This window comes from Rattus rattus, chromosome 8 (assembly GCF_011064425.1).
Source record: "Rattus rattus isolate New Zealand chromosome 8, Rrattus_CSIRO_v1, whole genome shotgun sequence".
In the NCBI taxonomy this organism is placed as follows: Eukaryota; Metazoa; Chordata; class Mammalia; order Rodentia; family Muridae; genus Rattus; species Rattus rattus.
Genome location: NC_046161.1, coordinates 99,387,829 through 99,408,912, shown reverse-complemented (window position 1 = coordinate 99,408,912; position 21,084 = coordinate 99,387,829). Strand labels below are relative to the sequence as shown.

Genomic DNA, 21,084 nt, shown 5'->3' with positions numbered 1-21,084 from the left:
AAACAGGTAAACACCTGGGTAGGAGTCGGGGGAGGGTTTTCTGCCAGCAAGGGCCTGTTGCGGTCTGTGCATATGCGCGTGCGCGGCTGAAGCGGCGCGCGAGCGGGCACGCGGTTTGGCCCTGGACGGGTGCCGTAGCTGAAAAGCTGGGCGGATGTTGTGAGCCGGTCGCGGAGGCTGAGGCCGGGGGTGAGTGAGAGGCGGCCTGGCTACGAGCCGGGCGGGTCCGGTGACTCCCTTCGAGGCCCCTGGCCGATCCAGTGCGACAGTGCCGCGGCCTGCGGTATAGGGCTCCCAGCGGGAGCTGGCCTGACAGGTCCTATGGAGCTTGGGGCCAAGTAGGGGCGACTTGGGGGAGCATGCGCTGCCCTTGACATCCTTGGCCACCCAGACTTAGTCGGTTCGGTTTCGAGCCTGGATCTCTTAGAAGGGCTGGGCAGTAATGGAGTGGCTGGGAGCCCTGGGGCAGACGCAGGTTCCGCCTCTAAATCCTCTACACTTGACACCCAGAGTGTGTGTCTGGAAGGTTGACTTCCAGTTCTTACTAACTGCGTCCAATAAGTCCAGCAATTGTTGCAATATAAGAGGGACTGGTTGTGGATGTCCATCGAGGGCCCCCGGAGGGCGGCACAGCGGCAGAATCACCTTCCTGAGCGAGCCTGGTATGATGCAGGCAGGCAAGGGTTTGTGGCGGGAGCTGAGGGCCCGTTTGGGGTGTGATAAGAGTAGGCTGCAGAAAAAGAAGTGCTTGCTCAGGCAGTGACTAAAGGCCAAGCTCTGGACAGGCGCTAATAGAACTTTCTGTGGCGGTGGCGGTGGCGGTGATGGCACACCTTGCCTTGCAGTTTAGTGCCGTCCTGTGTGAGCTCTGAATTCCCGAAGCTGAAAGTTTAGTTTTTAACTTTGTAAAGTTAACCACTCTTGGCTCCTGACTATGGTGTTGTGCAGCACACTTCTAGAGTGAGACAGACATCAGGGACTTAGTGCAGTTTCTGTAGCATCTGCAGCAACAGCATGCTACCTAAGGGATAGACAGCAGTAGGAATACCTATAGAGTGATCTTGGCTAGGACAGTGATTGCATAGTGTAGAAGGATATGTGGGGTGTGTGTGTGTGTGTACAAGAAAGCTAATGAGATTGAAAATAAAAGGGAGGAAGCTTGGGCTTAGTGTGACATCTCTTACTTTCGGGGAATAAGAGGGATTTGAGGCTACAGGGAACGTGGTATAAGGTCTTGCCTTTTGACTATGACCTGGACTCCATGACCAAGGTGTAAATATAGGAGTTTTTACCCAAGGCCACCTCACTTTGAATATGTTAATCTGATTTCCCCAGAGCCAAGGCCTTTATGGTTCAGCAAAAACCCTTTGCACTGGGTCTCTGCTAGGTCCTGTATGGGGCACTGAGACAGTGTGCAACATAGTGTCCCTGACAGCAGCCTAGATCCCATCCAACATCCCCGTGTGGAAAGCTGGGAGCCCTTGCTCACCCCTGCCCTAGGCCAGTACTGTGTGAAGTGCATGGCTCCGTCTCACCTGCTCCCAAGCCTTCCTACCATTTGCAGGACTGAGGTGTGTGTGGGCCTTTGACTAGCCTGGAGTAGACACTCTGCATCTGGCTCAGCCTCCAGGACCAGTGACTGCCGATGAGCGGTGAAAGATGACGTCCAAGGGGGCTGCCATGTCTTTCTCCCGAAAGAGCTATAGGCTGACCTCAGATGCTGAGAAGTCCAGGGTCACAGGTAAGGGCTGGCGTGGCAGGGAGGACACGCTTCATGTTGGGAGAAGGAAGGGACAGATGCAGCAAGGGCCCAGGTTCAGTGAAACCTGGGACTTTCCATGCCCCTTGTTCCTGTGACCATTTCTTTGTGACACCCATAGAGAAGTGCACTCGGAATGGTTGCTCTTCAGACCCTTGTGGCTGGCCAAAGACAAGCTGTCTGTGGGATCAGTAGGGACCAAGAGCTATGTGACCACTTGCCTCTTTCCTCTCTTCCCATTGGTGACCCAGGCATTGTGCAAGAGAAGCTACTGAGCGACTACCTGTACCGGATCTTTTCCTCTCCTGACCATGGGACCCCTGCAGCCACCAGCAGGTATGGTTGGGTGTGTGGCTCCATTCCTCTCTGTTGGGCCTGACCAGATGCTGGGAACTGCAGTTATGGAGAAGGGCATGGTGCTCTCTTCTCACTGTGCTCCCAGCTGTGAGACCCGTGCCTGCAGCTGCCCTCTGGACTCTTGTTTCTCTCTCCAGACAGCAGTAGCTCCTTTCCAGGGATCCAGGGAGGGATCTCTGTGCCCCTGGTCTCTGTCAGCATCTGGCCTTACCAGCACTTTTGTACCTCTACTCTGCCCTGGCCTCTTGTATCTCGATGGTCTGCCTGACCTTATGTCATAGAAACCTCAGTTGAATACATGTTTAACCTGCAAAGAAGTTACAACAAGTAGCAGAAACAAACAAAGCAAAGCAAACTTCCTCTTCTGTTGTTAGTTAAATGTGACTTAGTCTAGTGTGATTTCTTTCTGGTTACTTTGTCTCACAATGTACATAATTTAGATTCTATAGTATCTAATTCAGACTTTAAGAAAAAAGACCTCAGAACACTTTTTAGGGGAAAAAAAAAGATCTGAAGGGCGGTGGCTCACAACTGGAACCCCAACACTTGGGGCTGGGAAAGGCGAGAGGACTGAAGTTCAGTACTGATCTAAACTGGGAGAGAAGACACTGCCTCAACAAGAAAGGAAAAAAAAAACTTTCTTACTATTGTATAATAATTGAAACAAAGTAAATGATACACTCTTTTAAATGTTCAAAGTTGCTTTTGAGACTGTGTAAAACAGGTTGGCCTGGAACTCTTCAATTTAGACCAAGGAACCCTGGAGCTTGGGGTGGTGTGAGAGTCACCTGCCTCTGGCACTGAAGTATTCAGATTGTACTGCCACCAGGTCTAGCACTTTCTTTCCTTTCTCTTTCTCTTTCTCTCTCCTTCCTTCTTTCCTTCCTTTTTTCCTTCCTTCCTTTCTTTTCCTTTCCCTTTCCTTCCCTCCCCTCCCCTCCCCTCCCCTCCCCTCCTCTTTCTTTCTTTGTTTCTTTGTTTCTTTCTTTGTTTCTTTGTTTCCTGCTGTGTTTGAGATCTGGGCTCGGGGTTGGGGATTTAGCTCAGTGGTAGGAGCTTGCCTAGGAAGCGCAAGGCCCTGGGTTGGTCCCCAGCTCCGAAAAAAAAAAAAGACAAAAAAAAAAACAAAAAACATATCGGGAGATCTGTGCTCACCACACAGCTCACTTTTGGAAGTCAAAGGACAAGTTGTAGGAACTGAACTCAGGTCATGAAACTTGCATGACTGGTGCCTTTGCCCACTGAGCCATCTTGTTACTTCCACCGCCAGTAGTTTTAAGTCTTTTATTTAGTCTTTGACAATTTTATATATACATACAATTTGGGGGGGGGTGTTTCAAGACAAGGTTTCTTTGTGTGGCCTTGGCTGAACTAGCTCTATAGACCAGGCTGGACTCAAACATCTGCCTGCTTCCCTAGTGCTGGGACTGAAGGTGTGCGGGAATACAATGTATGGTGATCGGGTCCATCCCCAAGGTTCCCCTTGCGCTCTCCTTGGAAGGCCCAGCTTTTTAGATAGCACATCTCTGTGTGTGTCTCTGTGTGTATAAAACCTAGGAAACAATGACAAGTGTCAGTCTAATGAACATATTCCTCACTTTTAAACATTTTTGGAAATTAGAATTTTTTTTTTTTTTTTTTTGAGGTAGGGTCTCACTATATGTCACTGGCTGTTTTGGAACTTACTATGTAGACCAGGTTGGCCCTGAATTCACAAAAATCTGCCTGCCTCTGCCCAGCTTTAGAATTCTATTTTTTTTTAAGATTTATTTATGTATTTATTTATTTAATGTAGGTACACTGTAACTGTCTTCAGACATGCCAGAAGAGGGCATCAGATCCCATTACAGATGATTGGGAGCCACCATGTGGTTGCTGGGAATTGAACTCAGAACCTCTGAAAGAACAGTGTTCTTAACTGCTGAGCTAGCTCCAGCCCCTAGAATTCTAATTTTTATCATCATGCTTATTTCATGAGTATTTTTCCACAGTATGAATTGATTTTGGTGGATATCTTTTAGGGCCAAGTTCTGCCGTGGTCCATACCACTGTGCTCTTTTTTTTTTTTTTTTTTTTTGGTTCTTTTTTTTCCGGAGCTGGGGATCGAACCCAGGGCCTTGCGCTTCCTAGGCAAGCGCTCTACCACTGAGCTAAATCCCCAACCCCTTTAGAGGCTCTTTTGTTCGTGTAACATGGTGTGAGGGGTGCCCAGGGCTGGCTAAACTATTTGACTTACAACTACTTAAAAGGAGGGGGAGGGGCTAGAGAGATGGCTCAGCGGTTAACAGTGCTGCCTGCTCTTCCAGAGGTCCTGAGTTCAATTCCCAGCAACCACATGGTGGCTCACAACCATCTGTAATGACATCAGATGTCCGCTTCTGGTGTGTCTGAAGAGAGTGACAGCGTACTGATATAAAAAAAAGTAAACTTTTTTTAAAAAATGATTTTGCTGGGCAGTGGTGGCACAAGGCTTTAATTCCAGCAGGCAGCAGGCAGAAGAAGGCAGATCTCTGTGAGTTTGAGGCCAGCCTGATCTACAGAGTAAATGCCAGGACGGCCAGGGTTATGCAGAGATACCCTGTCTTAAGAAAGAAAAAAAAAGTGATTTCACTATATAGCCCAGGCCGGTCCCAAATTGATAAGCTTCTTGTCTTAGCTACCCTGGTGATGGAAATGCAGGCACCGTGTCTATTCTGCAAGCTCTTCTGAGACTGTTGCCAACTTAATTTGTCTGTGGGGTCACATAGGTTTTTTTGCCTGCAGTGAAGCATGAATGTCCCTACCTATGTGTTCCCTGGGTCACATACCTGTTTTATTGTTCACAATCTCTACTCTTTGGGAAGCCCTCAGCCTTACTGCCTGTTCTACTTAAGTAGCAGAGTGGTCAGCCTGCTCTTGAGGGCTGTTGTCCAATCTCACCCCCCCCCCATCTCACCCCCTACCTCCCCACCCCCATCTAATTCCCAGGGCCATCTGATTCCTACCGGATGTGACTACTAGCAGATGCTACTGCCAATGCTGTGGCCACCAGGCGGCAGGGTGCTGGGTCACTGTTTGTGGAGATGTAGGATTCTAGGCCAGGACCCGGGAAATCCCAGAAAGGGCAGGCAAGGATTTGGCCAGGGACAGTGCCTCTGTGGAGCCCGTCTCAGAGCACTGCCCACCACTATGTATCATGTATGTGCTCCTGGCATACGCAGAGAGTGCACGCTTCTAAATCATGGGCCTGCAAGGCTGGCTTTTGAGGAAACTTCCTTTAGCCTTTGGACTACTGGGGTATTCAGGCCTCCAGCCGTCCCTGTTACTGGCTGGATAATGTATTGCTGGATCCTGACTTCAGCCTGGGGCTCAGCAGGGGTGAGGAGGGTGCTTTGCACATATCTTCCTCCTGCAGTTTGGGTTCAGTCCTGTCTTACAGCAGGAAGCATTGGTCCATGAACCTGAGGATTAACTGCCTTGTGGGAACTGGTCCTCTGACTCATTTATAACCAACCCTTCCAGAGTCTGCTGGTTTTAGGCAGATGAGTAGAACAGGTACAGAAATTAAAGGGAGAACAGGTGCTGGTAGTCTGTGAACTGGATCCAGATGGGCATCAGGCCTCTACTCTGCCAAGTCCTGCTGCTTGTTAATACTACCTGCTATTCTTAGGAGCTGAGCTGAGGTCAGTGCCCTCTCCCTCCCTCTCCCCCTCCTCCCTCTCCTCTCCCTCTCCCTCCCCTCCCTCCCTCTCCTCTCCTCTCCCTCTCCCTCTCCCTCTCCCTCTCCCCTCCCTCTCCCTCTCCCTCTCCCTCTCCCTCTCCCCTCCCTCTCCCTCTCCCTCCCTCCCTCTCCTCTCCCTCTCCCTCTCCCTCTCCCTCTCCCTCTCCCTCTCCCCTCTCCCCCTCTCCCTCTCCCTCTCCCTCTCCTCTCCTCTCCCTCTCCTCTCCCTCTCCCTCTCCCCTCCCTCTCCCTCTCCCTCCCTCTCCCTCTCCCTCTCCCTCTCCCTCTCCTCTCCCCTCTCCCTCTCCCTCTCCCTCCCTCTCCCTCTCCCTCTCCCTCTCCCCTCCCTCTCCCTCTCCCTCTCCCTCTCCCTCTCCCTCTCCCTGTCCTTTTCTCTCCCTCTCCAATCTTGTTGTATAGCCCAGTTAGGCCTCAAACTTGCATTTTTTTTTTCCTGTCTTGGCCTCCAGAGTGCTGGGATTAAAGGTATGTGTGTCCACACCCAACCCGAGTGCTGAGAGGGTTAGGCAGATACCCAGACAAACTTGCCCAGCCCTTTTGGCTTTGGCTGCAAAAGATCGTGGGTAGATGGGCCATGCATTCTACTGGCCACCTAAAGACAGGAAGGTATAGGATAGAGCACCCTCTCCAGGGTCCTTTGCACTGCCAGATCATGTCCGACCAGCCTAGTCTCCCTTGACTGAGTAGTGGGGAAGGTTGCTGCTAACAGAACCATAGGTTTAGGGTTAAGGACTAGGTCAGATAATCCTGGTGCTGGCCAGTTTGGCAGCTGGCATCCCCCAGCCATATCTCCCTCACTTTCTCACCCAGAACCAACACAGGTGCATTTGCAAGAAGATAGGTCATGAGCTAAGGGGAGCACATGGTGGCCCTTGGAATCCTTACATCTTTTTTTTCCCATGTGGAGAGGTTTAATGAGAGAAGAAGAGTAGGAGAGGAAGAAAGGCCGGCCATGAGGGAAGTGGGGAGGGGAAGGGGGCAAGAGGGTAGAGAAGAGAAGAGAGAGCGGATCCTCACATTTTGACATCTAGCTATCTTGTTTTGTTTGTTTACAGATAAGGGAATTAAGACTTGTTTTTTTCTGGAACTGAGGACTGAACCCAGGGCCTTGTGCTCTACCACTGAGCTAAATCCCCAAGCCCTGGGGATTAAGGCTGAGAAGGGCGGTGTGAGCTTGAGCTCGGGCGTGTGCAGGGACATGTGGTGCAGGAGGAAACGTCTATCATCCTCAGATGGTGTCCTCTTTTTGCTTGCTTGTTTGATGTTTTGAAGCAGGGTCTCCTACTGGCCTGGAACTTGCTAAGTAGGCTAGTTGGCTCACTAGTAAGACCCAGCGCTCCTCTTCCCGTGCTGAAGTTATACACACAGGCCGTCACATCCATGGGTTCTTGGGATTGAACTCTGGTCCTTTTGCTTGTGAAACAAACACCGAGACTGATGGTTTTTTCATTTGTAACCAGCCCTGAGGTACATGTGCCGAATCAGGCAGCTCGTAAGTTTTAGTTTAGTGGCTAATCCAATATAGTGTCTTACCAGACGAGTCCTTTTTCTAGAGTGATAGTTCACATCCTGTGGGTTGTGACCTTTTTGGGAGTTGCATATCAGGTATGTACAGTACAATTCATAACAGTAGTAAAATTACAGTTGTAAAGAGGCAATGGAAATCACTTTTTTTTTTAAAGATTTATTTATTGTATGTATGTGAGTACACTGTAGCTGTCTTCAGACACACCAGAAGAGGGCATCAGATCTCATCACAGATGGTTGTGAGCCACCACGTGGTTGCTGGGATTTGAACTCAGGACCTCTGGAAGAGCAGTCAGTGCTCTTAACGGCTGAGCCATCTCTCCAGCCCCAGAAATCATTATTTTATCATTGGGGGTCACCATAACATGAGGAACTGTGTCCAAGGGCCGTAGCGTTAGGAAGGTTGAAAACCACTGCTCTGGAGCTTTAAGCAGTCGCCCGCCAGTGCGCAAGGAAGAGGGTGACAGGGACTTACTGTTGTTTGGCTGAGCTCAAGGACTTGTAGGCCCCAGCATCTTCTCATTGTCTAGGAAACCGCTGAACTTCCATAACCTGCCAGAGCATGTGGACCAGCTGCTGCAGGTGGACGACGAAGAGAGCCAGGGTATGAGGTGTTCTCGGGAGAGGAGGGGGTGAGGATGTCTAATGTCTCCCTGTTTCCCTTGTGTCTGTCAGACCCCCTGCCATCCCTGATGTCACACATCCCCCTTCTCAGGACAAGTTGAAGGCCGACTTGGCCCATCTACTGTGGTCCTAGACCACACAGGAGGCTTTGAGGGGCTTCTCCTTGTGGACGATGACCTCCTGGGGGTGAGTGGAGATGTGTCGTGGGCCCCTAGTGCAGCTTTCAGATACGGCCCCATCATTATATTTATCCTGATGAGGTTAGCCATACACCCATCTTGACACTGCTCCACTCCATGGTGTCAGCCCTTAACACCCCTGACATAATCCTGAAACCATGGTACAGTCACTACCTCAAGGCCTTTTAGCAAAGTCCTGGGTCCCATCATGCCTGTCCCAGAAGCTCTGGGCATGGATAGAGTTTCTCCTGCCTTAACCAGACACAGTGCAGTGTTGGCCATGACAGACTCGTGCCACCAATGCTAACTCAGCCAGGGACAGCATATGTGCCTGCAGAGAAATGCCACGTTTTTCTCCACCCAGGTGATTGGACACAGCAACTTTGGCACTATCCGTTCTTCCACATGTGTGTACAAAGGTGAGCTAACACCTCTGAGGCTCAGAGAGTTAGGAAGAGACTGAGGCAAGCAGCAGCCTTCCTTCACCTGCTGGGTCTAACACTGCTCTCCGCAGGGAAATGGGTCTACGAGGTGCTCATCTCCTCCCAGGGGCTCATGCAGATCGGCTGGTGTACCATCAACTGCCGCTTTAATCAGGAGGTGCACACCAGGGAAGGGGCTCTCCCACAGGAGGCTTGTGTGGCAGGCGTCCTCAGAGCCACTCAGGAGCCTGCCTGATCTGGGTCGCCCACTGAGGGTGGTCATGCCCCGTTCTACTCGAGGGCACCTAGCATACATCCCTCCGCTCTGGCTCCTTTGCAAAAACATCACAGCCCTTCTCTAGAGCCATTAGGGTTCTGGGTTGGTGACTGGTGGGCTCTGGCCCTCCCTAACCCGTCCTCCCCAGCCCTCACAACAGTTCCTTCTAGGAAGGGGTTGGAGATACACACAACTCCTATGCCTATGACGGCAACCGAGTGCGCAAGTGGAACGTGACCACGACGAACTATGGCAAGGTGAGGAGGGCCAACCTCAGAGCCATCCCTAGGTTGTTGTCTGGAGCCGTGGGCTGGCCGTGAAGAATTTTAGGTACCAGGGAAGAGTCAGAGGCTTGGAGACTCCTGTGTCCTTCCTGTGTGGTCCTCAACTGGGATGGGCTCAGGCATGCTGCTGTGCTTCTGTGTCTGTAAGGCTCCCTTTTGTGGCAGGCATGGGCAGCGGGGGACATCGTGAGCTGCCTCATTGATCTGGATGATGGTACTCTGTCCTTTTGCCTGTGAGTCTCCTCCCTCTATCCACAGACCCAGCCACACTGCCCCAGGTTCCTGCTCCCTCTCAGGGATGCAGGCCAAGCTCAGGAGACCAAGGGTGGGCAGTCATACCCTTGTAGTGTGGGCTTACAGATCTACCTGTTTTCTCTCCCAGGAATGGTGTGTCACTGGGCACCGCCTTTGAGAACCTTTCCAGGGGCCTAGGAATGGCGTACTTCCCAGCCATCAGCCTGTCGTTCAAGGAGTCTGTGGCATTCAACTTTGGCAGCCGACCTTTGCGATATCATTTTGGGAAGGTGTCTGTGGGTGGCTTGGCATCTAGGATAAGGGTCTCCCTAGCCCAGGAGCACTGTGGGCCAGTGGCAGGCCCCGCTGCTGCACTGTACACAAGATGCAGCTTAGTTAGGTTGGTCCAAGGACGAAAGCCCCTTTAAGGTGGGTGCCATCAGCTGTCTCCATTGAGCAGGTAAGCATGAGATGACAAAGGAGTTCACCTCCCACTCCCCCTCCCACCCACCAGGCAGAGAATTGTGATGCAGATGGGGGGGGGGGCTGCAGCTTGAACCTCTGGTTAAGCGCTGGTTAGAAAGGAGGGAGGGAGGAAGGAAACAAAGGAGGGAACAATGTATCTAAGCCTCAGGTCGGGCATTGCTGGCTTAACTCAGTGTTACCTACCCAGTTGCGGGCTTCCGGCCCCTGCAGGACCCTCCGTTTGCTGACCTGGTCCGGGCGCAGAGGTTGCTGGGCTGCTTCCAGGCAGTGCTAAGTGTAGAGCTGGACCCTGCGGTGAGCCAGGGCCTGGGCTGGGTGAACTGGGGTCTCACTCTGGCCCGCTTCCCCTCATGGTCTTTCTCTCACCCAACAGGAAGGGCGGTTGGTGGAGAAGGAGAGCTCTGAGTGGCAGCTGCACGGGCAGCCCACTGTCCTCCTCACACTGGCCCACATCTTCCATCACTTTGCACCGCTGCTGGTGAGCAGAGGGCGGGCAGGGAAGGGAAGAGGGGACGGACATGCTAGATGTGCCTGTGGTAGATACATGCGTCCTCCAGGGCCTCAGTGCCCTTGTGCATGAGACCCAGTTTGTCACCTGCCAGGGTTCTGTATGACCACAGCCCTCAGACCTTAAGGACAACATCCTGGGAAGGAAGGGTCGAGACGTCACAGGCTAAGGAAACAAAGCCATGAACAAAGCCCCAGAGAGACTGTGGGCCAGGCGCTCCTCTTGTCCCTCAGTCAGACTCTGGAAGGGGCTCAACTTGAAGGACTCAAGACTTGGTGTCTGAGGCCTGCTTCTTCAACACGAGAAGAGGTCTCCTGAGTAGAGCAGGAGGCCACAACTTTACTAGTGCCTGCCCTTTGCTGCAGCGCAAGGTGTACCTAGTGGAGGCCGTGCTGATGAGCTTCCTGCTGGGCATTGTGGAGAAGGGCACCCCTGAGCAGGCCCAGTCCGTGGTACACCAGATCTTGGACCTCTTGTGGCTCTTCATGGAGGTAAGATTTCTGACTCCAGGCTCAGGCCAGGCTATCAGACTCCATCTTGGGTAAGGGAGGTATGGGAAGGGGCTTTGAAAAGGCCTCCATCATGGCTGCCCTAGCATCTCTTCCCAGGACTATGAAGTTCAGGATTGCCTCAAGCAGTTGATGATGTCTCTGCTACGTCTCTACCGATTCTCGCCCATTGTTCCAGACCTGGGTCTACAGGTGGGAGCCTCTGTCCCTGCCCGGAAGCCCCTGAGCCTCACCTGCCTATTCTGAGTACCGCTTCTCCACAGATCCACTATCTGCGCCTCACTATGGCCGTCCTGAGACATGAGAAGTCCCGCAAGTTCCTGCTTAGCAATGTCCTGTATCCTGCTGCCAGGCAGACCTGCCATGTAGTGCCTCCTGACGTCAGCAGAGGGCAGTGTTCATCAGGCCAGGGGTTGTGAGAAGGTTCAGAAGAGCTCAGCTGAATCCCAACCCCTTTACAGAGCAGAGAAGGCAAAAGGGAGGAGGTGGCTACCTGGCCGCCCAGACAGGGCTATTCTTCACCATGTCTGTGGAGGTGTGGGAAGGCCCGTAGCCTCTTCAGCTCCTCTCTGTGCCACAGACATGGCCTTCTCTGAAGAGGCAGCCCTCCTGCTTCTGCGGTGTCGTTGAGCCGTCTTGAGAAAGAGAAAGAGGCTAGCTGACCAAGAGGCCTAAGCAAAAACCATCTTCATCTGGTCTCTTTGAGCTTCTAGTAGGCAGAAACCAGTGGAAACATAGGGCCATGTGTTCCGTTGACAAGCTTTTCTCATACCCTGGCTGAGCACGGGGCTTGCTGATTGGCCGGTAACTGTAGATCTTTCTTAATGTTCACCATCATGAGACGTTGCATGGTGAAATCAGTCCCTTTGATGGTAGGAGAGCTGTGGCGGGTGCACCGAGGTGGGCTTCTGAGAGAGGCCTCATGAGGGTTGTAGCAGGTTCTTTGGAGAACAGAGTTCTTCCTTGACAACTCCCAGTTTTGACATGCTCCGGTCCGTGGTCTTCTTTTACATTAAGAGTCCCCTGCGTGTGGAGGAGGCTGGCCTGAAGGAACTCATCCCCACCACCTGGTGGCCCCATCGCTCCAGCAGGGAGGTGGGCAGACCGGGAGTGGGACGGGAGCTGGCAGTGAGGGCCTGCCCTGCGTACCTGGGCATCTGGCACCAGGCACCTGAGACCTCTCCTGCCCCCGTTCCCAAAGTCCTTGGGGCGAGAGGTCTTCTGTGTGAAGCAGTCCTGAGTAAGTCAGTTCCCAGGACACCCCACTCTCTCCCATTCTCTGCCCCTGCGTAGGGCAAAGACGGTCGGGAAGCAAAGGAGGAGACCACGGAAGAGCGGCAGCGGAGGAGAGCTTATGAGCGCGGCTGCCAAAGACTCAAGAAACGCATCGAAGGTCAGCCCCTGCTCAGCCGTGGGTGGGAAGGGTGTGTGTGTGTATACTCAGAGGAACAGTCGGTGGGGACCATACCTAGGGGAGGGGAGGCTTGGGGTCCCCTGGGGGTGGAGGTCTGACAAAATTGCTGTCTGCTACCATCCCTGGGAGCCTAAGGGCCATATTCCTTGCCCCATTCAGTGGTGGAAGAACTGCAGGTCCAGATCCTGAAGCTGCTGTTGGACAACAAGGATGACAATGGGGTGAGTGGCCCAGGGCTCCTGCGTGGCTCTGTGACTTGGAGGTTTTGGGCTGTTATGGGCCGGTTTATGTTCGTCTGGTAGGGCGCAGGGTAAGGTACAGAGTCCACACCTTAGCACAGCCCCTTGTTTTCCCATCCCTCGAAGGGTGAAGCTTCTCGGTACATCTTTCTGACAAAATTCCGAAAGTTCCTGCAGGAGAATGCCAGTGGCCGGGGGGTAGGTATCCTCCAGGGTGGCGACTGGGCTCCCGGCTGTGTTGCAGGGGTTGCACCCAGGGCATCCAGCACCTCAGCCTGCCACACACCTGTCTCCTCTGCTGACTCCCTCCTGGGATCCTGGCACGGCCTTGGATGAGGAATGAGCTGGGCTCTGGGCTGGCACCGATACATTTTTTTCTGCCCTAGAACACACCCGTGCTCTGCCCCCCTGAGTACATGGTCTGTTTCCTACACCGGCTGGTGTCTGCCTTGCGTTTCTATTGGGATGAATACAAAGCTTCCAACCCCCATGCTTCCTTTAGCGAGGGTAAGTAGCAGCAGACCCAGGCTGGCAACGCCGGATTGAAACGCCTGGGGTTGCCCCTGGGCTTGGAGAGAGCTGAGCAGGATGTGGGGGCTGTTGGCCCTTCTGCCCAGTTGCGTCCATTTCAGGAGTCCCACACTCTGAGGCCTTGGGCCTACATTGTCTGCCCGCCTCCAAACACCTCTGCCCATGACAAGCTACGTTCCTCGGGCCTGGTACCCAGACCTCTGTGCTGTCCTTTGTCCAGCTGCCTTGAATGGGTTACTGGGCAGACAGTGTCCCCAGGGGTCGGTAGGAGACAGGATATGTACTTGGGTTGGGGGATATCACATGGTTCGTCCTTCTGTTCTCTTGAGCAACCAGCTGCCAAGAATTCCCTCCACCCCAGGTTCTACAGTTGTGGGCATTAACCTAGAACAGCAAGGAGTGGGAGAGACAAGGAGGCCCGGGTTTTGGCTCTGCTGTCTGCTTGGGTTTGTAGATGGCCAAGGTCAGAAGGCTAGAGGAGAGGATTTGGCTCAGGAGAATTCTCCTGCTGAGCCTCCATCCCTGACTCCTTGCAGAGGCTTATATCCCGCCCCAGATCTTCTATAATGGCAAGGTGGACTACTTCGACCTTCAGCGCCTCGGGGGCCTCCTCTCACACCTTCGAAAGACCCTTAAAGGTGAGTGGAGGCTGGGTAGGAGCAGCCTCTGCGACTGCTGCGCTGTGGTGCTGAGCCATACTGTGTCCAGCAGAGGGCGCCCAAGTCTTTGTTAACTGTTCAGACAGGGTGACCTGCCTTGCTGTATGTATCTGATCTCCAGTTTAGCCAGCAGTGCCTTCCCTGGTCACAAGAGCCAGGCTAGGCATGAGTGATGGAATGACAGCCAGGTATATCAGCACGGGGTTAGGCTCCTGGTAAGGGGTGTGCAGTGGCCTTCATTGGCGAACATAGTTCACTTCCAGAGCAAGGGGCATGTGGTACTGTGAACCCAAGGGCAAGAAGGCCAAATATAGGCAGATTGTGGTAGCACATACTGTTAATCCCAGCACTCAGAGGGGAGAGGCAAGAGGATCTCCATTAGTTCAAGGTCAACCTGGTCTACATAGTGAGTTCCAGGCCAGCCTGGACTACATAGTGAAACCCTTGCTTTAAAAAGCAACACACAGGGCCGGGCGGGGAGTTGGCTCAGCAGTTGTGAGCGCTGTTGCTGTGGCCGAGGGCCCGGGTTTGCTCGCCACATAGCAGCTCACAGTGATGGGAACTCCAGTGTCAGGGACCCCAGCACTCTGACCTCTGTGGCATTAGGCCTGCACGTGGTGCATGTACAGAAAACACAAGTAAAAGAATAAAATAAATCTAAAAACACTGTTAAAAATTAGCAACAACGAAACTCAGATGCCTCCCACCATGGCTTACAGACAGTCTGGGAGGTGAAGTCTGAGGCAGGGGCTGTGGGGAGTGAGGCCAGTCTGAGCTTTTACGGGCCACACAGAAGGTGCAAACCCTCCGTGGACGGCAGCTTTGGAAGGCCTGACTGAGGCAGTCTGTGTTATGAGAGGCTCCATCTGACTGCAGAGTGGGGAGGATGGCCTGAAGGGCAACCATTGAAAGTGGTTAGAGGGACCCAGCTGATGGAGGGATAGGGCTCTGCCGCAGGGGAGCAGGGCTGGCAGGCACTGGATAACCTTGGTTAGGCTAGAAGTTGTGACTGGGTGTCGTCGGGGCGAGGGGGGCGAGCGAAGGCTGAGGTGACAAGTTCAGTGTGTCAGAGGCCCCTGCAAACCCAGTGAGAAGCCAAGCCTAAGCTAGACAGGGGCTTGGAGAGTCTGCAGAGTGAGGTGTGAGGGCTCTAGGCAGCCTGTGACCTCGTGTACACGGAGCACTCAGGAAGCAGGAGTCTTGGAACTGGAAGTGACAGGAAACCCTGGATCCACGGGGCTGCTCTAATGAGGGGTGCCTTCTGTTGCTAGTTGCGATTAGAGGAAGGACCCCTGAGCTGTAGACAGAAGGCTGGGTTGGAGTAAGAGGGGAAAGGGTAGAGAAGCACAGTGGGAGTTAGCTATGCAAGCTCCCCTGCCCAGCCTGCCCGTGCCATCACCACTCAGAGCTGTACCCCTGGGGTCCCTCTGGTGCCATTGGCCTAAGTGTCCCATCCTGCCATGTCTCTCAGATGACCTTGCTTCCAAAGCCAATATCGTGATTGATCCCCTGGAGCTCCAGGCAGCCACCATGGATGACCTGGATGAGGATGAAGAGCCGGCCCCCACAGCGGCCCAGGTGCGGCAGTAGGGACAGCAGAGGCTTCCGGTGGCCTTTCCCTTCAGCTGGTAGGCAGGGGTATGACACAGGTCCAGCTTCTCTCCCTGTAGGCAAGGACCTGCTCACCGGGGAGCTCCCTGGCTGCAGGTGGAGAGGCATGACCCCCTCCCCGTCCCATCCCCCATCCCTGTGCCATCCCCCAACCCTGTGCATCAGGAGAGGTCTACTTAGGCTCTAGTCTTGGAGAGCCAGCTTAGCTTCTGACCCCTTTCTCTACCACAGCGTCCCGTGCAAGCCCTGGCCATAGGAGGGGCCCTGCCCCTGCCCCGGCCTGGCTGGCTCAGTTCTCCAACCCTGGGCCGAGCCAACCGTTTCCTCAGCACAGCAGCCGTGAGCCTCATGACCCCACGGCGGCTTCTGAGCACCATGGAGAAAGTAAAAGTTCGCTCCCTGAATGTGGAACAGAGGACCCGTGAGGACAGTAGGTGCTGGGCAGAGTTGCTAAGGGACCTTTGTGCTATGTGCAACCCCTTATCTCTGGCAAGGCCCAAATACTCCCCTCCTCCCCCCATTCCCTACCACCTTGAGGTCTGGCCACATCCCAAGGGCACAGGAAGCACAGTCTGAAGATGTGAAATCAATACTACAAAAATAGGTCCTGGTGCTGCAGGACCTTGCCCTGCACCCACACTTTCTTGACCCATTCTCCCTGAAGCTCCCCTTCTGGGCAAGGAAGAGAGAGGGAATCCCTTCTCCTGGAAGGCCCAGGAGCTTGTGACTACTTAAGAGAAAACTGGAGCTGGCTGTGGCAGTGCCACCTTTAATGTAGACAGAAACAGAGGTGGTCAGGTCTCTGTGAGTTTAAGGTCTACATAGTGAGACTCTGTCTCCAACACACGGAAACCCAGCACCGGAACCTGGCTCTCATTCAGTGTTCTGCTCCCCAGTTGAGGGCAGCCACTGGAATGAGGGCCTGCTGTTGGGGAGGCCCCCTGAAGAGCCTGAGCGGCCGCTAACGGAGAACTCGCTGTTGGAAGTTCTGGACGGCACAGTCATGATGTACAGTCTGAGCGTTCACCAGCAGCTGGGCAAGGTTTGCACTGTCAGCCCACCCGTGGGGTGTGTGTGAATGCTTCCACACTTGCCTGCGGGGTGCTGGCGCACACGGACATGTTGCTGCCAGGCCCTGACCCGAAATGCATTTGTAGGAAAAGGCCCCGATTTGGGAACTTTGCAGTCTGGGTCCAGACTAGGTTTTTAAGAGCCTGGTTAAGGTACCCAAGAGTCACCCTGGATATGTGGTGTTCAATACTCTAGATGGTGGGTGTGTCTGATGATGTCAACGAGTATGCAATGGCCCTGAGAGACACCGAGGACAAGCTACGTCGGTGCCCTAAGAGGGTAAGGCTGGGACCAGCAGGGGGTATTGGGACAGAAGTGTGTCGCACAGGGACAGTCTACTTGGAGGGTCCTAAGTATACTGGGGCATCCCATAAAGGAAATCTGGTCTTGGGGTTGCCCCACCACTTTCCTTTGTGCACTGACTGCACCACAGCCTGTATAACCTGAGCCCCATCGACCAGTGCAGCCCGGGCCAAGGTTCCCACCCCTGCCCACTAAGTGCTGATGCAAGCCCATCATCCTCGTTAATAATGGATGGACCCTGAGTGCCTCCTTAGCTACTGAGTCAGCAGGAAGCAGGCCTGGCTCTCCCAGTCCCTGGAGCCCCTCTGCCACAGCATGCCTAGACTGGGCTGGGCCTCCCTAACAGGCCTTCGGTTCTCACTGTCATCAAAGCCTTGGGCTTAGCCAGCTATTGACGTTGTAGTCTGACCCTGTGTCCTGAATGCTCACACCAGAAGCTCACAGACCTCTCACTTGTACAGCCTGACTGAGGGGTTAACCAGGGCCCTGTTCTGGGCTTGCTCAGGTCGCCACTGGTCAGCACTGGTAGAAATGGGTTTGGAAAGCAGAGCCCCACCCCTAATCTGCCTTGGGCATTAGAAGAGCCTCAACCAGACTGTCTGGTGAGAGACGGACATGAGGCCATATTCTGATTGTCTTTTTTCTCCTTCGGGGTCAGAGGAAGGATATCCTTGCAGAGTTGACCAAGAGCCAGAAGGTTTTCTCAGAAAAGCTGGACCACCTGAGCCGCAGGCTTGCCTGGGTCCATGCCACCGTCTACTCACAGGTGAGTAGCACGGCCCTCTCTGGCGTGCGATGTTTTCAGCCTCTGTGTTTGATTGTTGGCTGGGCATGGTTGCACCGGGACCCTTACGGACCCCTGCCTTCTTGGGGCACTGGTACCTATGATCTTGCCCTATTCACCAGACCATTCCCTGTACCTATGACTTAAGTAAGGGCCATTTCCGCCCCTACCTGCCTCCTTTCCTCACTCCTCTCAGGCACTATCCGCTCTACCCATGCCTGCTGGGCTGGCCCTGGCCCTCCTCATTCACCTGCTGCCCCTTGAGTCTCTGGCCGCTTCTCAACTCTCTTTCACCTGCTCATTCATTCAGTAAAGGCTGACGCGTGTATCCAGGTGCTATCCCACACGAGCCATCACTGGATGCTGGGAATCGAACCTGGGTCCTCTGAAAGAGCAGCAAGTACTCTTAACCCCTGAGGCACCTCTCTAGCCCCAGTTCTCCATTTCTTCAACGTTGTTGGACGTGGTAGACTCCTTGGGTCAGCATCAACTGAACCAATATTACTCAACCGCCCATGAATGGAAATGTCTCTGATTATTTGTGTCTTTAATTTCTTCCAGCAATATTTAGTAGTTTTCATTTTGTCTCCTACAACTTCACAGAATTTGTTTCTAATTCTCCCTGTGTGTGTGACCTTTGGAATTTCCCTTTTCTTCTTCTTCTTTAACCTTTAAGATTTCTAAACATAAGACAGCATTTGTGAACAGAGGTGGCTTTTCACTTCCCATCCCAATTTGGATGCCTTAAATTTGTATTTCTTGCCTGATTTTCCTGTTTGTGATCCCCAATGCTATGTTGAGTAGAAGTGGCAACCATAGACATCTATGTCTTGTTCTGAATCTCAGGCCAAGAGTGAGCCCAACCTTTGGCTACTGAGTGTGGATTAGAGGCAGGCTTTCCCTGAGTGTGGATTAGAGGCAGGCTTTCCCTGAGTGTGGATTAGAGGCAGGCTTTCCCTGAGTGTGATATTAGAGGCAGGCTTTCCCTGAGTGTGATATTAGAGGCAGGCTTTCCCTGAGTGTGGATTAGAGGCAGGCTTTCCTGAGTGTGGATTAGAGGCAGGCTTTCCCTGAGTGTGGATCCCTGAGTGTGGATTAGAGGCAGGCTTTCCCTGAGTGTGGATTAGAGGCAGGCTTTCCCTGAGTGTGATATTAGAGGCAGGCTTTCCCTGAGTGTGGATTAGAGGCAGGTGAGTGGATATTAGAGGCAGGCTTTCCCTGAGTGTGGATTAGAGGCAGGCTTTCCCTGAGTGTGGATTAGAGGCAGGCTTTCCTGAGTGTGGATTAGAGGCAGGCTTTCCTGAGTGTGGATTAGAGGCAGGCTTTCCCTGAGTGTGGATTAGAGGCAGGCTTTCCTGAGTGTGGATTAGAGGCAGGCTTTCCTTGAGTGTGGATTAGAGGCAGGCTTTCCCTGAGTGTGGATTAGAGGCAGGCTTTCCCTGAGTGTGGATTAGAGGCAGGCTTTCCCTGAGTGTGGATTAGAGGCAGGCTTTCCCTGAGTGTGGATTAGAGGCAGGCTTTCCCTGAGTGTGGATTAGAGGCAGGCTTTCCCTGAGTGTGGATTAGAGGCAGGCTTTCCTGCGTCTTCAGTGCTCCTCCCTCTCTCCCTCCCCTGCCTGTTATTAAAGGGTGGGTGTTTCCTGGACTGCAGCTGCCCACAGCACTCTCCTCTCTGCTGCCTTAGCTTCCTCCCTTCCCCCACTCTTGGTCAAGCACAGGCTCCTCCACCTCTGAGACAGTGATCACGATGTCCGCCCTGTCCCCAGCCTCTGTGGCACACCTCTCACTGGCCCCTTGGCTGCACTTCTCAGTCCGCCTCAGACTCATCTTCCTGGGTCTTCTGCGGTAATGGTGTACCCACTGCCCATGGGTGGACCCAGGTCCATTCCTCGTTCCTCTGCATTTTCTCGGGGTTTGTGATTGGGAACACCTCAGAGAGCTGGTGTCAAGTGCAGACTGAATCTGAGCTGGGCCATGGCACCTTCTTGTGTCCTGTGTCCCTTTACTTAATCTTGATGGAGACTCTAAAAGTCACACTGTGGGAACGGGGCCTTTTGTATGGCTGCCTTCCCTTTCCCACCAGCTTCTTCTTAGGTTCCAGACCAAGTTTTCCTGCCTCTCCACAGACTCTTGGGTAGCATGCACTGATGCCTGGTGCACTGGTGCATAGTGCGCCGAGCTACACTTCCTCCTCCTTGCACCAGTCCTGATTCCCTGCTCCCTGATCTTCAGCTTCAGAAATGGGTCGCCCTTCTTGGTGTGTGGGCAACACAGCCAGTCAACATCTCCCTAGTCCTGGATCTCCAGTCCTCCCCTCTACTGTCTCAGGCCTGGACAGTGTCGTGCCTCCCTCACAGTCCCGGTCCCACTTGTCTGTACAGCGTCTTTCTGTCCGGGAAAGCTCAGTGCCTCCCCTAATGGGTTATCTCTCACTTGGGATGCAGTGAGAACTGGCTGGGTCCTTGTCTGCCAAGAACTTCATTCCTCCACCTTCGGTTCACTGCTCACACTTCCTGCAGTCCTGGTCTCAGTTGTGATGCCATTGTCCTGTGTAGGCCTTCCTGAACCCCAGCCCAGCCCGTGTCCCTGTGACCCTCTGGGTAAACACATCCTTTGTGTTTCCTGCAGGAGAAAATGCTGGATATCTACTGGTTACTGCGTGTCTGCCTACAGACCATCGAGCATGGGGATCGCACAGGATCTCTCTTTGCCTTCATGCCCGAGTTCTACCTAAGTGTGGCTATCAACAGCTACAGTGCCCTTAAGAATTATTTTGGCCCTGTGCACAGCATGGAGGAGCTCCCAGGTGATAGGGCCAGTCATAATTTGGGGAGTGGGGGTGGGGTGTGCAGACAGAGACCTGCAGACTGAATTTGGCAAGCCCAGGTTCACTGTTGTGACCCAAGCATGCATGTGTGTGTGCGTGCGCACGCGCGCGCGCACACACACACACACACACACACACACATATCAGGCTTTTGTACTCAATTAATTCCTGCAGGCTTGGAAGCTGCAGCAGAGGTACACCAAGGACAGAAACTGGGTGGGGCCCTTAGCTCCTTTTCCTTTGCTGGTGTGGTTGGTAGCTGCTGTGGTCTCACAGCCAGCTGGCTCCTTGCTCTGCTGCTCTGGTACTGGTCACAGAGTGGCAGTGAGATAGGCATAGTAGCTTGTCTTTGTAAAGTGTAGCAAGAAGTGAGTCTCGCTGGGGCTCTTTAAGTTCCTCTGTGTCATTAAGATCACTGATCTCTGCTGGGCCTAGCAATGGGGCCTGAGTTAGCTGGCTGTATGCTGGCTGGCAGACTCTCACTTGGTGTTTGCCTGGCCCAGTCCTTGCTATTGCTTTTGTCTTTGAAGACTGAGCTTTAGGGACCAAGGGACTTTGACTGTTGAGTCACCAGGCATATTCCTAACTGCGTTAGATCCCAGGTCAGACTCTGATGTAGATCCGCTCACTCACTCCCCACAGTGGAAGGATCAGACTCTGATGTAGATCCGCTCACTCCCTCCCCATAGTGGAAGGATCAGACTTTGATGTGGATCCGCATACTCCCCACAGTGGGTGCATCTGTCCCTTCATCAGTC

The 21,084-nt window shown here is 53.4% G+C and overlaps 1 protein-coding gene across 1 annotated transcript in view; it reads left to right on the top strand.

Moving 5' to 3' along the window:
- Positions 1–155: 155 nt before the first annotated feature.
- Positions 156–21,084, top strand: part of Rnf123 (ring finger protein 123) — a 28,587-nt gene continuing 7,658 nt past the window's right edge. The window contains exons 1-27 of the mRNA XM_032910590.1: positions 156–662; positions 1,565–1,741; positions 2,011–2,095; positions 7,895–7,968; positions 8,080–8,174; positions 8,532–8,586; positions 8,682–8,767; positions 9,037–9,123; positions 9,316–9,383; positions 9,533–9,658; positions 10,050–10,164; positions 10,244–10,348; positions 10,744–10,869; positions 10,987–11,079; positions 11,151–11,224; positions 11,865–11,982; positions 12,181–12,280; positions 12,461–12,522; positions 12,667–12,738; positions 12,927–13,047; positions 13,608–13,709; positions 15,202–15,308; positions 15,573–15,771; positions 16,238–16,383; positions 16,608–16,691; positions 17,374–17,481; positions 20,128–20,305. Of these exons, the coding sequence (XP_032766481.1) occupies positions 1,660–1,741; positions 2,011–2,095; positions 7,895–7,968; positions 8,080–8,174; positions 8,532–8,586; positions 8,682–8,767; positions 9,037–9,123; positions 9,316–9,383; positions 9,533–9,658; positions 10,050–10,164; positions 10,244–10,348; positions 10,744–10,869; positions 10,987–11,079; positions 11,151–11,224; positions 11,865–11,982; positions 12,181–12,280; positions 12,461–12,522; positions 12,667–12,738; positions 12,927–13,047; positions 13,608–13,709; positions 15,202–15,308; positions 15,573–15,771; positions 16,238–16,383; positions 16,608–16,691; positions 17,374–17,481; positions 20,128–20,305 (2,668 nt within the window). The 5' untranslated portion in view covers positions 156–662; positions 1,565–1,659. The remainder of the gene's footprint in view (positions 663–1,564; positions 1,742–2,010; positions 2,096–7,894; positions 7,969–8,079; positions 8,175–8,531; positions 8,587–8,681; positions 8,768–9,036; positions 9,124–9,315; positions 9,384–9,532; positions 9,659–10,049; positions 10,165–10,243; positions 10,349–10,743; positions 10,870–10,986; positions 11,080–11,150; positions 11,225–11,864; positions 11,983–12,180; positions 12,281–12,460; positions 12,523–12,666; positions 12,739–12,926; positions 13,048–13,607; positions 13,710–15,201; positions 15,309–15,572; positions 15,772–16,237; positions 16,384–16,607; positions 16,692–17,373; positions 17,482–20,127; positions 20,306–21,084) is intronic.